The sequence below is a fragment of the Chenopodium album genome, chromosome 16, assembly GCF_948465745.1.
Source record: "Chenopodium album chromosome 16, dcCheAlbu1.1, whole genome shotgun sequence".
NCBI lineage: Eukaryota > Viridiplantae > Streptophyta > Magnoliopsida > Caryophyllales > Amaranthaceae > Chenopodium > Chenopodium album.
This window is the reverse complement of record NC_137849.1, coordinates 12,410,356-12,426,320: the sequence shown is the minus strand read 5'-3', so window position 1 is coordinate 12,426,320 and position 15,965 is coordinate 12,410,356. Positions and strand designations below refer to the sequence as shown.

Here is a 15,965-nt window from a genome sequence, read left to right as displayed (position 1 = left end):
TTGAAAAGGGGAAAAGAGCATAATATGGCGACTTTGAAAAGCGAGAAAGAGGGGCGGTGGTGGCGGCGGGGAACTGGCGAGTAGGTGGGAAAGTTGATCTGAGCAGTGGTGGTGGTGCGGTAGTTGTGAGAGAAGAATGAGAAAAGTGAATAGGGCTGCCTGGTGGTGGTTGAGAGGGAGGAGAGAGAAAAAATTGGTGATGTTGGTGGTGGATGTGGTTGTGAGGGAGGAGAGAGAATGTGGGTTAAGGTTTTAATTATGGATAAATTAATTTGGATTATGAGGTTATATATTTTGTTTATTGAAATTAAGCAAAATTTAGTAAGGGTATAAATGTAAAATCATATAAAAAATTGCTATATTAGGAAAGTTTGGTTTTTGTTGCACATAATGTGAAGCTTTCGTAAATAAAAATTGTTGCACATAATGCGAAACAAAGGTAATATTACCATTATATTACATCCCCTACATGGTCCATTTTATATTATATATTCCTCTTTTAATCCCACACTTGTGATTTTCACGAAACGAAGGGAGTATTTAAGTCCGCTGACCCTCTTTTAAACACCCCATTGTAAGACAAAAGGGTAAAAACAGAAGGGTAGAAGACAGAAAATGACGAAAATCCCTTCAACACCTCTCCTCCAGTCCACCGTTTGTTCTTCACCGACTACCAAAATCAACGAACCAAAAACTATGACACAGGATTGCGTTGCAGAAAATCAACCTTCAATCTCCAAGCAAAGGTTTATTCTTCTCACTAAATTCTTTAATTTCCAATTTTCACCAATTCATATTATTCTCGTAATTTGTTTTCCAATTCCAATTTCAAGAATTCTTACTTAAATTATTGTTAATTTAACTTCTTTAATTCTCGCTTTTTTCTTCTTGGTATTGTTGCGTAAATGGATCTATGTTGTTTTTTGTCGATTTCTATTTTTTTGGTTGAGGATTGTGGTTGAATACCAAGTAATTAACTTGCAATTGGGTGTTTGACCATGAGTTTATTTTTCTTTTTGATGATTTTTTTTGGCAATTTTTATGAAGTAAGGTGTGTATTCTGTAAATTTTACGAAGTATGATGGAACTACGGCATGGCGTAAATTGTAATTTTTGTGGATGATTGTTGGTTAATGGAAGCTATTACTTTAATGGGTTATAGACGCTAAAGTAGCATTGTAAGTTTTGTTACTAAAACTATTGTATGTTGTTGGGTACGACCGTACGAGTACATAACATCGGACTATAGTTTTGACCATGGCCATATAGAGCAAAAGTAAATTGATTGAATTGAATACTTCTGTAGTATTTAACGATTGTAGTCAATCAAAGTAGGTAGTTGCCAAAAACCTAGTGTAATTCTACAGCTTCATTCCATGGCATAAGGATATTCACTATCCGGAATGATATTGTCAAGATTCATAATAGGAGGGAGTATGGAAATTGGCTTAGGGTATGAGCAATATGAGTCTATGACTTATGAGAGGTTGTCGAGTGGTTTAGTTTGTTTTAAGTGAGATCATCTTCCTGAGAATGAGTGTGATATTTTGGATAGTGAATACATCTCCATTATGCATGGATGCACCTAATGTTGATTTGTTAAGTTTTTATAGAAGATGCTGTCAAACAGGGCTATGTTTTGCTGGCACTACATTATTAGTAACGGTTTTTGACAAGAGGAAAGTGTAGGTCATTATCTACCTCTCCCTAGAGCCAAACTTAATTTGTAAACATTCGACCAACCTAACACAAGTATATGGTAAGTCAAGGGTTGAACCAAAGGAATGAGTAGGAACGATGTTATAGCCTATGTCAAGCTAATTCGAAGAATATAAATGGTTGTGGTTGGTGACTAAGATGTCAAAAAACTAGACAAATCGAAGAATTCAATATGCTAAACACTAGGGATATAAGTTCCACATACAAGCTCAATGATTATGCTAATTTATAGATCACTCAATCGATTCAACATCACAAGAGACAAACAATAGTTGCAATCAAAGGAATCCAAAAGCTATCTCCTATAAGCCAAGCTAGGGTTCATTATGAATGGCTAACAAGGAAAATCACAATCAAATTCAATCAATTAAAGCAATTCTCAAATCAAGGGTTCATGTCATTGAAATTTGCAATGCAATCTAGATTAATCTTATAGGTTGATCACTCCTAGTTTAATTAATTACATGCATAACTATGTCAACCAATTTAATTGCAACATTCAAATCAATTTAGCATCATCAACTAGCAAAAATCATCAATCAAGCATGCTTCCCCTTCTCCCTAGTAACTTAATCAAAAGAGAATCAATCAATCAACAAATTCTAGATCAAGGAATGTAATCTCAAACAAAATTCAAGAAACTAGAAAGAATTGCATTAAAAGTAAATCAAAAGAAAGAAATCTTACTAACTTCCATTAAATTGAAGAAGGAATTTCAAGATCCAATTGCAATCTAAGATCAAATTCAAGTACAAACAAATAAATCTTAAGCTTCTCTCTCTACTTTCTCTGGAAAATTATATCTCAAGTACAAAAGTTAAGTCGTCATAAAAAAGAAAGTCAAAAGCTATAAATAGAAAAATCGAGCGAAGGGGGCTGCAGAGGGCCGTGCGCACGCACAGACCAGCCGCGCGCGCAGCTGGGTTTGCGCCACGCACCCTTGTGCCGCGCGCGCGCGCGCACCCCTGTGTAGTGCACGAGGCCGTGGCTCCTTCGCTTGCTTGATCAAACTCCGCGCTTCCGAGCATCCCCATCATCAGTGCACTCGAGATGATGCCCGCGAGCAAGGCAGTCCCAAAATGAGCAAATTGACTTGGTTATTCACCTACAAAATACAAATAAAACAAAGAGAGAAAGAATAACAAAATAAAACTAAAACTAAAACTATGAATTATCAACTAAAAATATGAAAAACTCGTAAAAACTAATCGAGAACCAAAGTGAATTATAAAAATGGAAAATCAAATAAAACTAAGAGAATTATATGAAAATGATGAAAGAAAAATAAAGAAAATGAATCTAAATCTTATTCTTTGAGCGCCATAAACGACGCTCATCAGTTTTTCTTTTTTGGTGTTAAGAAAGTTTTGCACATGAGGTTAAGCTCTCCTATCTCCTTAGTCTATTCAATGGGTGAGAAGGTAGTTAAGAGGATGGTCGTGCTTCATAATCCTAGAGGCAGAATGAGATTGAAGTTAGCTGACACTTGGTCCATTATCCAAAATTCCAAATTCCCCTCTTCATTGGATCCCTTTATGTCACTGCATTAGTTGTTATATTCCGTTATTTTAAGGTAGATACTCTTAAAATTTTTATCCCCCATTTTAAAAAAACAAGAGTGTTTGGAAGTTGATAATCTTGTACGATTCAGATATATCTTTCCAAGACCCTAGAATCACAAGTTCACAACACTTGCAGTTCAGTTAACACTTTGATGGCTGCAAGTACTGATTTAACACTCGTGAGGTGCTGTTTCTGCGACACCGTGACTGCTACTGCTGTCACTTTTTACCCCTAATGATTAGTGTATGAAGTTTTATCATTGTAAAAAGTTTGCTCTTTCTGTAACACCTTTATCCCTTGAAGACTTTATCTATAGCATTATACTGTAATTTTTCTTTTTTCTTTTATTTTTTGCAATAATGTTCTACTATTGTTGCAGAAAGAAGAGGAGGTGGGATCAGCCTGACGAATCTTTTGTCTCTTGTGGAGTTTTACCTGGAATGCTACCCATGAACACTGTAGGATGCTCTGGTATATCTCTTCCAGGAGCGGTTTCAGCTTCGTGTGCTGCTTCAACCAGTTCAACGAAAGCTTCTTATGTCAATATCCAGGCTTCTGTTCAACAACAAGCTGCTGCTGTGGTCCAAAAACTGATTGAGGTGAGCTGTGTAGCTGTCTTGTCTTAGAACTATTGATTTATGTTATCCTCTATATTTTTAGGTATAGTGGTACTTGATGTAACTCTTGTAGTCTTTTATACTTACTGAGATTTTTTTTTTATTTAAGTGAAAGTCTGTATGCATATCAACAATTTTGTGATTTATCTACCTTGTGTGGCTGTAAATGGTGATGATTTCTTTTGGCTGTCTTAACGAAAAGAAGATGGGTTATCTGATGTGAGTGTCTGCATCCATGGTTTTTGGGTGAGCAATGTATTTGTGCATCATGTGTGTTTAATGAAACTGCTTCTCTTTTTTTTGGAGGGCAATATAATACCTATGTTAAGTGGTTGTCCAATTGACCAATTTGCCATTGTTTTACACTAGTTCAGGATTTTCTTGATTTATTTCATTTACTTATCTATAAGTATCATTCTGGCATTATAGCCGAAGATTCAGGATGATCTCATAATTGCAAGAGAAATTGTTATAAATGATGCAGATCCAGCTATGCGTTACAAGCTGACAAAACGTCAGACACAGGAAGAGGTGAATTCCCCTAGAGACCAATGCTATTAACATTATTAATATTGTTATTTTTTTTCCCACATTTCAGATGGAAATATTGTTACTTTTTTGTTTCAAAAAATCCACACCCTAAAGTAAGGGGTACCAACTTGGAAGCATATGCTGGTTGTAATGTAAACATCGTTTGATATAAGTATTATAACTTTACAAGGAGACTCATGCATGGTTTGGTTTACAAGTGCAGATTCAAAAGTGTACTGGTGCAGTCGTAATAACTAGGTTAGTCTGTTCTTGGAGGCTCTTGAAAGCCTTACTGATTATTGTTCGTGTTATATCTTCTCCTTTTCATATCTTGTTTGTGATGATGACATATTCTCCAGGGGCAAGTATCGACCACCCAATGCAGTACCAGATGGTGATAAACCACTTTACCTTCACGTATCTGCTGGAGCTCATGTATGTTAAGTGCCCCTGATTATCCCCCTCTTTTTCCCCTTAACTGTATTGGCTTGCATTGTTTACTTTTTTTTTTTTTTTTTTTTTAATATATGGAATGAAATGGCTAGATAAAATAGAAAATGTCATTTCATGCTCATTAATCCATATATGTAAACTGGTAGTGTGTAGAAAGTAGGGTGATATTGAGTTAGGCTGACTCATAAACGATTCCATTGCTTGGCTCAAGCATGGTTCAGCAAACGAGCGAAGTTGAGCAAGCTTGAGCTCTAAAAGCTTGTGATTAGCCCCAACAAAATTATACTTGTATAAAGGTTATTAAGTAACATTATCATTCATGAAAATTTTAATTTTATTTGATGTAGCAATTTTAGGGAAGTAGTAAAAGTCCAATCTTTATTAAGTAATTATATTAAAGCAATACATATACGTGCTCTACTATTATGCTCTTAGAAAAAGGGAATACAATAATTTTCTTCTTTTTAGTCATCCTTGCATGTTATGTGTGGATCTAATCCTAGACCTTCAACTTTGGCGGTTGGATAAAGTCATCAAAGTTCAAATGGAGATGTTGGTTGGTCACTATTGATGGTGGGTTGACCCTTTGTTTTTGGTTGGAGATGTTGATGGGTATTGGTGTAGGTGATTGTGGAGGTCGGGATTTGAAGTATGGTGGTGGTTAAGTTAAGGAATTCTCGGTTGGATGTGGGTTGGGGTTCCGAAGCATGTTCGGTGACAGTAGGTTGTAGGTTTTGTGGATTGGTGGTTGGGTGGTGGTGGAGTGCATGAAGGGTATAGGATAATGGGATTACTCTTGGGCCTTGATGCGGACGAGAATTAAAATGGGAAATTGGGGTAAGGGAATTTCAAAAATAGCTAACAAAACAGCTTGAAAGGGATATAAGGTCGTTTTATTCATTTAGGGGAAAGGGAATGAGTTAAAGAAAGAAAAAGAAGAATAGAATGCAACTTACCTTGATATAGGGTGCTGTTTGTTATCTCATATCTTCTTTCTCTCATCCTTGCTACACCATTTTCCACACTCACTCTCATGGAGTCATCACCACCCTCCACCCCACACCACTTCCCCTCCTTACCACTTTCGTCGCCACACTCCTTGCAATTGCCACTCTCCTTCTCTAATTACTTTATCACGCCATTGTTATCTTTTAGGTTTTGAAGGTCAAATTTGACCATATAAAACCATAATGGATGATATCAGTAGATATGTTTTTCATTAATAATCTTGGTCTCTCTTTTCGATTTTCTAGGTTGTGGGTTTTGGATGGGTGTTGGTGGTTATGAGTGGGTATCAGTGGGCTTTCAAGGTGGGATAATTATTTTATTTTTTGGGCGGGGGTTGCTTTTGGGGGAGGGTGGCTTTTGGGTGGTGGGGTATGGTTTTGGGACGGTGGAGTATGGGTTTTGGAAGGTGGGGTGGTTTTGGGTGGGTGGGAGGATTGGTTTCGGGATGATTATCGAGTGGGTAAAGGTGGTGGTTGCGGGGTGGTGCCGGTGAGGATGACAATGGCTGGATGGCGTGGGTGAAAGTGGCATGGTATGGCTCGCGGTGGTGGTGTGATGGTTTAAGAAAGGGAATGGAAATACCATGGGGAGTGGGGAATCAAATTAGAGGACTTTGGGGGTATGGAGAGGGCAGAGAGAGTGACTAAAGTGGCATTACAAACAACAACAATGGGAATATGCCTTGTTAATTCCCTTTCCCTTTTCTAATTACCCTATACCATATGCCTCCTTGGATGAACTACCTTTACCTTTTCTTGATTTTCCCCGACCAAAGCAGTCCTTTAAACCAATCCAGTATCATGCAAATATTGAAATATGTAATGAATTATTGATGAATAGTCAAGAGTACCTTAGAATTTTCAGCTCGACTAGCTTTGAGATCAAGTCGAGCATGGCCAATCATGTGTTGAGCTGAGCTGAGTCTATCTCCTTGGTCAAGCTTAGCTTAAAGGTTTAGCTGCCCTATGTTACAGACATATATAACCTATTTTATGTCTTTTTTTTTTCTGTTTCATTGTTGGGCCGGATAAAAGAAAGGATTTTGATTCAAGTACTCTGGTTGCTAAATTTACTCATCCTGCCTCACACAGTGGATGCAAATATTTTAGATTTCAATAATTGAAAACTTAAATTTGATTCATCTATTTCTGGAACAAGGAGAATAGAAGTTAATTGATCTTGCCAGTCTAGGACCTGTAAATAATGCACTAGAATACCTTTGAGATTTGATTACCAACTAAGGAAAGCATCTTGTTCACAGATTCTTATGATTCTGATACAAGTTATCCTTAGTAATTTGCTAACCATGGAAAATGTACAACATTCTGTTTTGTAATTTGATTAAGAAAAACAAGTTGATGTGTTTTTTTAGAGATTTTATCAGTTGATGCATTATAAAGATAACATCTGTCTGGCACACTTCTATATATAGTACTTTTTAAGTGCTTTAGAGGAGGAGGAGGATAGGGGGAAGGGGTGGAAATTAAAGGAAGGATCTGTAAAAATGCCTCTGTTATGACAGAATTATGTTATCCAAGTATTAAGTGTGGACTTTATTGCAGTTGAAAGAGACATCAGAACGAATCCTTGCAGTAGATCGTGCAGCTGCCATGGTTGAGGATATGCTGAAACAGGTTCGAAACTTGCTTGCCAGTTCTAGATCTTGTGCAGGCATAAACTGTTCCAGAATTTCAAATTTTTTTGTTGAATTTTATCCAAAGCTAAGTTTTTGTTTATCGTAATCAGGTATCTCAGCCATTTAGCACATGTATCTATTTGGGCTTTGATGCAGATCCATCACTAAACATGGTTGCAAGGATACGTGGTCCAAATGTGAGTCAGTTTCGCATTTTACATCTGCCTTCTTTCTAATGTACATTAATATTGAAAGAACTAAACTATCTTGGCTTCTCCATTCTAAATTTGATATTCAACAGTGGATTACACCTATCTCGTAACAGGAAAATAGTGCAAATAAAATCATGATCTTTTGGTAGAAACTACCAATTAAATTATACACTCTTGTAATAAACTACCTTTTAATTATCATTATTAATTTTTTTTGTAATGATAAGCTACCCAAAAATCTCAAAAAGTTTGGGTTGCACTATTTACAAGTGGTTCCAACTAGGGCCCTGCTATTTTTTTTTTCTTTCGATTTTTGGCATGTGAAAAGTCAATTCTACCCCTCTCCTGACGTCCTCATTTCTTTCTCATTGAATTCCCTTATTTTCAACTTTTTTTTTTTTTTTTTTTTTTATTTTTTATTAAGAAAGTGAAATCAAATCTCTTGAACAACTTTTTCTTCAAAACTATTTTATTGTTAAGTGAAGAAAAACCCTTCAATGGTAACTCTAAATCCCCTAAATGAAAACCTCTAAGTCTATTGAAAAACTCTAATCCCCTACTTGAAAACCCTAATTTTTAAAATTGGGTGAGCCACAACTGTATATAAACGAAATAAACCCTAATCCCTATATTCATGATCATGGATACATTATTGAAGAATCATGCCTATTGTTAAAGAAATTAATCAATCCTTCAAATTTTTGGTAGCTAATTAGTTTTGTGTTTGTGTTTGTATCTAAGGGAAGAAGGAAGACATTTTAAATACGAGAGGTTTGATTTAGTAATTCATAGGTAGTTAGAGTCCTTGGAGGGAAATGATTTAGTGGGTCCCTTGATTAATTTGGCGAAAAATTGTTAACGGGAAGTGTTACCTAAACTTTAATTTTGGTTGTTTTTTTTTATTTTTTAATTTTTTTTTGTTGACATTTTAATATTTGTTTCCAAAAGTACCTATTTAATAGGTCATTTTGAACCAAAATATTATAAATTCATCTATAGATCAGTTTATTCATTCATTCATTGCAACTTCATGCCTCATTGTGGAAAATGTTAATAGTGATATCACTACTAGTGGTTTCATGTTTTTTGAGATTGTCTCAAACCATCATTCTAAAACTTTTTGATTCCTTTTGGATGATATCTGAGAGTTCTGGTTAACAATTTAGTTTCTTTTTCCTCAACCTTCTGATGAATACATTATTTTCTAATTTTCTTGTTATGCATGATTTATGCGAGAGTTTCTAATGTCTGAGCTTTCCCTGATGTCTCCATACATTGGGAGAGATGTTTTTTTTTTTTTGGTTGGTGGTGGTTGGTTTTTGTACTTGCAGGACCAATATATAAATCACATTATAAATGAAACAGGAGCAACAGTTGTACTACGTGGGCGTGGTTCAGGGTATCTTGGGAACATTCAGGGTGAAGGTATCCATTCCTCCTCTTATTTAACCTTTTGGAGCCGCCTCATTATTTTATCTATTTATTTTTCCAACTTTGTTCTGCTCAGAGGCATCTCTTTGCCTTTTTTGACAGTATCATTTATTTATTTATTTTGAGCGAGTCTCACTTTGTTTGTTTTTCATGCTTCTAGAGGGACAGCAACCTTTACATTTACTGTTGTCCAGTAACAATCAAAAGAGCCTTGAAGATGCAAAATTTTTAGCGGAAAATCTTTTGGATACAATCAGTCGAGAGTGTGGTGCAAATAGGTAGTTCTTACGTATGAATTTTTTTTGATATGGTTTTGTGTGAGACTATTCTCTATGCAAATACTGGAAAAGTAATTTCGTTGTATAATCATTAAATTTAAACGGCATTTTCTGAGACATGATATAGCAGGACGGGTGCAGTTTTTTTCCTCTTTTGCGTTGCATATAGTGTTTATTTGTGGCTAAATTGATTTTAATTGTTTGTATTGGACCAATCCGTGTCAACTTATCATCAGCCTTCCCTGTTTGTTGGTGGACTCCAATATATTTAATTTATTTTTTAGGTATTAAAATTGGTTTTGTACATTGTTTAAGTACAGTTTTGTGGTACAGGGTCTCATCATGCAAAGTTTATGGTGCTGTTCCACCCCCACAACAATTGTTGGTCGGCGTTCAGAGTTCAGGGACTGAAATGCAACCAAACTTGAGTTCTGCTGCAACTTCAATGCCAGGAGTAGCTGTTCCTTCGGTTGGAGCAGTGGTTCCAACTTCCTTTTCTTATGGGCAGGTAGTGCAACATGGAGCCTTGCTTCCTCCTGGCCATGCCCAAACAAATGGGCTTCCCTATTCCCAGCCACTGACTGCCTGTACTAGCTACAGTGTATATGCTGGAATATATCCGCAGGCCACACCTTTGCAGCAAGTGGGATTAGCTATTAGACAATCAGGTCCAGTCTCCTCTACAGTTGATCCTGCTACATCAACTTCAAGGGTGATGTCAAAAAGCTTATCAGAGTCAGAAAAGCGCAAGCGGAAATTCCAAGAGTTGCCTGCAGCTGTAAATAGAGTTGCTGTCTCCCAACAGGTACCCTAATTTTTGGTTCTTTCAGCTGGAGTGAGATATTTTCTATTAAATTTGTTTGTATGCAAAGAATTTTCACTATAATTAATTGATTGTGAAAAGTATCTCAATTAATTTTCTTGTATGGGCTGAGGAACAAAACATTATCCTGAGTTATAGTGGGTTAAAGTGACTGGACTTCTAGTTAAGTTGAGGGTAAGAATAAGAAGAATATCAACATTTTAAATGGAACATGTTTTTCACATAGAGAAGAAAGCTGTGTTCTCTATATCTTACCTGCTTTGTTTTGTAAAATAGTAAATATAGGAAAATATGACCCACCCACTGAATATATAGCCCCAATTGTCTGCCTTGTTCTTTATGGTTGAATTCAATAGATTTGAATGAATTGAATCTAGAGGACATTGAAGTGTGAAATTGACTCTTGTCCTTGGCCCTAAATTTTTGGTATTGATACTCTTCTGAAGAGGAGATCAATGGGGCTAAAGTCCACAAATGATATAAATCGGAGAAAAATGTTGCATTCAGATGTTAATATTGAGCAAAATTCGCACAGAATCTCTATAGAGGTGGCTGAAAGAATATCTAAAGTTACAACTTATTCCCACAAAGAAGCTGGACTAGACACATGTGTTTATGCTCTCTTCACCTGGTTTGAATTTATAAAAGTCTGGTATGAATCTGTCAAATTTTGTCTGGCCTGGTATGAATCTTTCTAGTCTGCTTTAGTCTGATCTTTTTTTCTTACTGAACTTTGACTACACTTTAACGTTAATTTGTAAGAAAAGACATTATCATGAGGGATCTTGTTAATCTTGTGTCAATGGGGACTTTCCACACATCTAAAATTTCATTACTTGTTTAATAATACGAACTCAAAGATATTTGGTAGTAAGTAAACATAAAAGAGATCTCCTCTGACCAGAATTCTGTTCTGGTCTAACTTTAATAAGAATTCTTTACGTTGCCTTGATCATGGAAGATCATACAATGCCTTCACTAGTGATTTAATATCTCGTGACAATTATGTTTTCTCATTTCACCTTTTAAGAGGGAGAAATCGGGTGGTTGTCAGTGATATAGTGTTTATCCCGAGAACTATCTATATACTTTGTGTATCTATTTTCCTAAGCACTCGGTAATCCAGAGCCAGGCTTCATACATGATACAAGTAATAGTGAAATGATACAAGTAATAGTGAAATGATACAAGTAATAGTGAAGCACTTCTATGATGCAAAGACTTTTATTTAGGTGTCAAAGCTTAAGTATGTATCCAAGAGTCTGACATGGAAAGTTCTTTATATGATGATATAGGAACGCTCATGAATATTGATGTTTTGGTATGGTCATATGGAATAGTATACAAGTGCAGTGTCCATATGCACATATACTTGAGTGGAATTTATATTTTATGAACAAAATTGAATGTCAAAGTGTTTATACGTGTCTGGCGTGTCATTTATGCAACATAAATACTCAAGCTGAAATGAAGAGTTTAAGTATCATAGGCTCATAACTACACTTTGATGACAAGGTCTATCAGTTTTCATTGTCTAGCTTTAATAGGAATCTAATGAATTATCCTCGAGAAAACTATAATTATGGCTGCAGTTTTATAATGTTGACCATAAATTTTTAACATATCATTAACAAGCATACCTGACTAGGCATTATTATTGTTATTATTATTGTTATTATTATTATTATTATTATTATTGTTGTTGTTATTATTATTATTATTATTATTATTATTATTGTTGTTGTTATTATTATTATTGTTGTTATTATTATTATTATTATTATTATTATTATTATTATTATTATTATTGTTATTATTATTGTTATTATTATTATTATTGTTGTTATTATTATTATTATTATTATTATTATTGTTGTTGTTGTTGTTGTTGTTGTTGTTGTTGTTGTTGTTATTATTATTATTATTATTATTATTATTATAATAATAATAATAATAATAATCATTATTATTATTATTATTATCATCATCATCATCTTGTTAATAATGATGATGATAATTATTATTATTATCATCATCATCTTATTATTAACAAGATGATGATAATAATAATAATAATTATTATTATCATCATCATCTTGTTAATAATAATAATGGTAATACACTTTGGTACTAACATTCTTTTCTACATTCCTGTTTCCCCACCTTCATCAGTGGTTAACATTCTTTGATATCTCTTAGCCCTGTTCTTTCTCATATGAATTTAAATGTTGTTGGAAAACATGGCTGTAATAGTTTGTCATTATTTTCTTGTCTCCTTTTTGATAAACAACGCTTGGAAAACATATTATACTTATACATCCATGCATCTAAACTTCCTCTGCTCGTTATTATTTGTCAAATTAAAATTTTTTCCGATGCTCTTAGATATTTCTTAGTTTCTTACCAATCAATCAGTCAATCAATCAAAGCGTTAATCTCATATATTTAGTTTCTAATGTGTCTGAATGAAAATTAGGTGAAAGTCAAAAAGAAAGTAGCCACATTGTAAAAGGAGTTTGACTAGTGTTCTTCTTTGATTAAATATTCTATTTTTATACTCACGCAGATATATTTATAATCCAAGTTCTCTCATGCTCTTTGTAAGTGATTTATTTTACTTCTGTATGCTTCATATAACACGAATAAGAAATTAGTGCAGTGGATTTCTATTAGATAGCCCATGAACACTTGCTATTGTTCATTTTTTTTATTGGAATATGTTTTGACTTTGTTGGGGACCTTGGGGTTGTAACAAACTGCTTACTAGAATTTGTGATAGAATTTCATACTTGTATCCATTTAGCTTAACTATCATCAATTGTTTGAGTTTGCATCATTTTAGTCTAGATAGCTTTCTTGATTGACTAACAATCCAACAAAATTTTGGTTATTAGAGTGGATTGTGTATCATCATTGCTATAACTTGTTAGTCTTCAAAAAAAAAAAAAACTTGTTAGTCATGATTAGCTCATACTGTGATGTGTCCTGGACTATGTCCTATTATATTGACACTTCTTTTATCTCCCTTTGTTTCACCTTGACTGTTCTTTCCAACTTGGAATATTTTATGTTCTCTTATTTATGTTATTCTGTATTATAATTGCACAACTCCAGTTAAGTATGCATGTTTTTATCAATGTGGTGAAATTGTGACAAACGTAGTAATTATTTCCTAGTGGTCATTTTTGGTTCCCCTTAATATGCATGTTTATCAATGTGGCAGTGAAGTTGTGGCAAAGGTAGTAATTATTCCTTAATTAAGCTATCCAAATTGCACAGACACACATACACACACTTACACAATTATTTTTAATTTAGAAAAGTTATTTCTTTTCCATGATGGCTAACCTTTTCTACTGATTATTCCAGGTATTTTCTCTGATTTCTATGCAGCTAATAGGCCGATATGGACTGTTTTCACAGGATTTACAGCTTCAGTTGGGAGCAAATCTAATGAGGGCTTCAAGTGCTTCTGCTCCTTGTTCTATTGGATCAGTCGTTTTGATTGTTGGCTTTTAATATATGTATTTTTTTCTACTTTCATTCTTGACTCTATTCATAGAGTTTCACATATCTCATTCTATTTTGCACTTTTGGAACAACATTTTGGTAGCAGCCCTAGCTGCACCAATTTTGTCATTGCTCAGTTTCTAGTGCGTTCAAGTTTGCCATAAATTTTTTTTGTTTCCTCATTTCTGCTGTTGCTACATGTGTAGTTCTTTAAAAAGAGAATAGGTTGTTGGCAATTCGTTTGTTGATCACCCTTATGAATTTGCAATGAAGGGTGATCAACAAACAAATCCTGAACAACTTATTCTCTTTTTGCTGACCCTATATGCAACAAAGGGCGATAAACAAACAAATCCCAAGCTATTCTATTTTTGCTGAATTATTAACTCCCTTGCATCTCCATCTGTTATTTAAACTATATCCGTTGACCTCTGCTTGCTACTCTTCTTCGATTTCTTGTTAGTTCAGGCTATCCCCTCCTGCCTTCCTGGACTATAGTATTAAAATATTTTGCCTTCATTAAGTGAAGCATGGATACACTTTTACAGAGCAATGACATCATTTAAGCTCAAATTTTAGCTTTGTTTATTGGGTTTTTGCCATTGTATACTCGTAAACAAATTTGTTTTGATTTTCAATTTGTTACAGGAATCAGATCTCCAGGACCCATGTAAAAAAGATACAAGTCTTCCACCTCTCTCTTTGAAGAGCATGCTTCCTCCTCCTCCTCCTCCAAAGAATAGTTCTACACCTTTCCTGGATTCAAGAAGCATGCCTCTGTCACAAAATCCACCAAAGAGCATGCTGCCATCACCACCTTCATCAAAGAGCATGCATAAACCTTTGCCTAAGTTTGATTCACCAGTCTCTGTCAGTAAAGTGAACGATAGGGACACCATTTCTAATAGATTAAATCCACCCATTGTCCCAGGTAGCTGCAGAGCTTAATTGTTATTTCATGAATTAGTACCTGGGGGAAGAAAATCCCTGCTATGACTGTTTAAATAGAGAAAAACCATAAAAGTATAATGTTATTTATTTATTTATTTATTTATTTATTTTTGGTTGCATGCTCAGACCACCATATAATTCCATCAGGTAACTTTTGTAACAAATATCTGAATTTTTTTTGTCGTTTCAGATACTTTAGTGAAGCTAATGGAATATGGAGACGATGATGATGATGATGATGTTGAGGAAAGTGAGAAAGAATCATGTAAGAACAGCGCCAATCAAGTTGCCTCTTTGAAACCATTCTGGGCCGTGTGAAATGATATATGATGCAACGAAACTCAATGACTTTTACTTTGCATCAAAGAATTCGTCTATCCAGACCACGTGAATCAAAGACAAGCTACGGTGACGGTTTTGCAGAAATGGACTCGCGGTGCTCCTTGTTCAAATAACAAAGGTCACTCTGCTTCGCTAGTTTTAATGTATGTTGTTGCTGTATGTTGTATGCTTGTATCAATTAGTTTTGGTTGATGCTATAATACCATTAGAAATCTCTTTCTTCCCCTTTCAGCATTTAATGGATAGGAAGAAAGGAAAATATGCAGATTGTAATGTCAAATTTTTTTAATGAAATGTTCAGCTAGCTTCCAGTATTGCTACTGCAGCATATTGTCTGTTTTTATGGCTAGTGTGTATTGATGCAATGGAATTTCGATAAAGATGTACGGATAAAATTTAAAGTATTGGAAAGGTGATTTCATTGAAGAGAGTACACCCTCTAAAAATTTGCTATTTTCACCTTTTGGCGCCCTTTGCTTGCTAGTCCATCTTGCCTTTGGTTGCCAGGCGGTTTGAATTGTGTTCATGTATCTCTAATTCTTTCTTCAATTATAGCTGGGTGCAGGACTTGCAGGGTATGCATTTGTTGGTGATATTGGTCTAGGTTTTGGAGATTGGGTTTAATCTAAGATTGGTTTTACGCGAATCTCTTTGGTGTAGTTATGGTTTTGAAGTGGGTCTTCATTAATCACAAAGCTTTTATTTTGAGAGTTTTGAATCCTTTAATTAAAGAGTGACGATTTCTCCGTATTTTTTTTGACAGGTATTTCTCCGTAATTAATACTTCGTATTATTTATAATTTTTTATTTGGAAAGAGGAATAAGGCATATTGTTAGAAAAATACGCAATCAAAACATTTAATTTCAAACGTTCTCGAGCACACAACTCTG

At 34.8% G+C, this 15,965-nt stretch overlaps 1 protein-coding gene across 3 annotated transcripts; it reads left to right on the top strand.

Annotated features, from left to right (window-relative positions):
• The first annotated feature begins 563 nt into the window (after positions 1-563).
• LOC145586242 (protein RIK-like) lies at positions 564-15,402 on the top strand. Of its 3 annotated transcripts, none has more exons than XM_081643024.1 (12): positions 564-746; positions 3,662-3,881; positions 4,329-4,430; positions 4,654-4,688; positions 4,790-4,865; positions 7,454-7,525; positions 7,638-7,724; positions 9,071-9,164; positions 9,331-9,448; positions 9,782-10,253; positions 13,695-13,795; positions 14,430-14,568. In XM_081643024.1, exons 1-11 carry the CDS (start codon positions 616-618, stop codon positions 13,788-13,790), a joined length of 1,503 nt encoding a protein of 500 aa, XP_081499150.1. In that variant the 5' UTR covers positions 564-615; the 3' UTR covers positions 13,791-13,795; positions 14,430-14,568. The 3 variants fall into 3 exon arrangements, with proteins under 3 accessions (XP_081499150.1, XP_081499149.1, XP_081499148.1); XM_081643023.1 differs by having other exon boundaries at positions 13,641-13,795; XM_081643022.1 differs by lacking the exon at positions 13,695-13,795 and adding an exon at positions 14,923-15,402 and having other exon boundaries at positions 565-746; positions 14,430-14,712.
• The last annotated feature ends 563 nt before the right edge of the window (positions 15,403-15,965 follow it).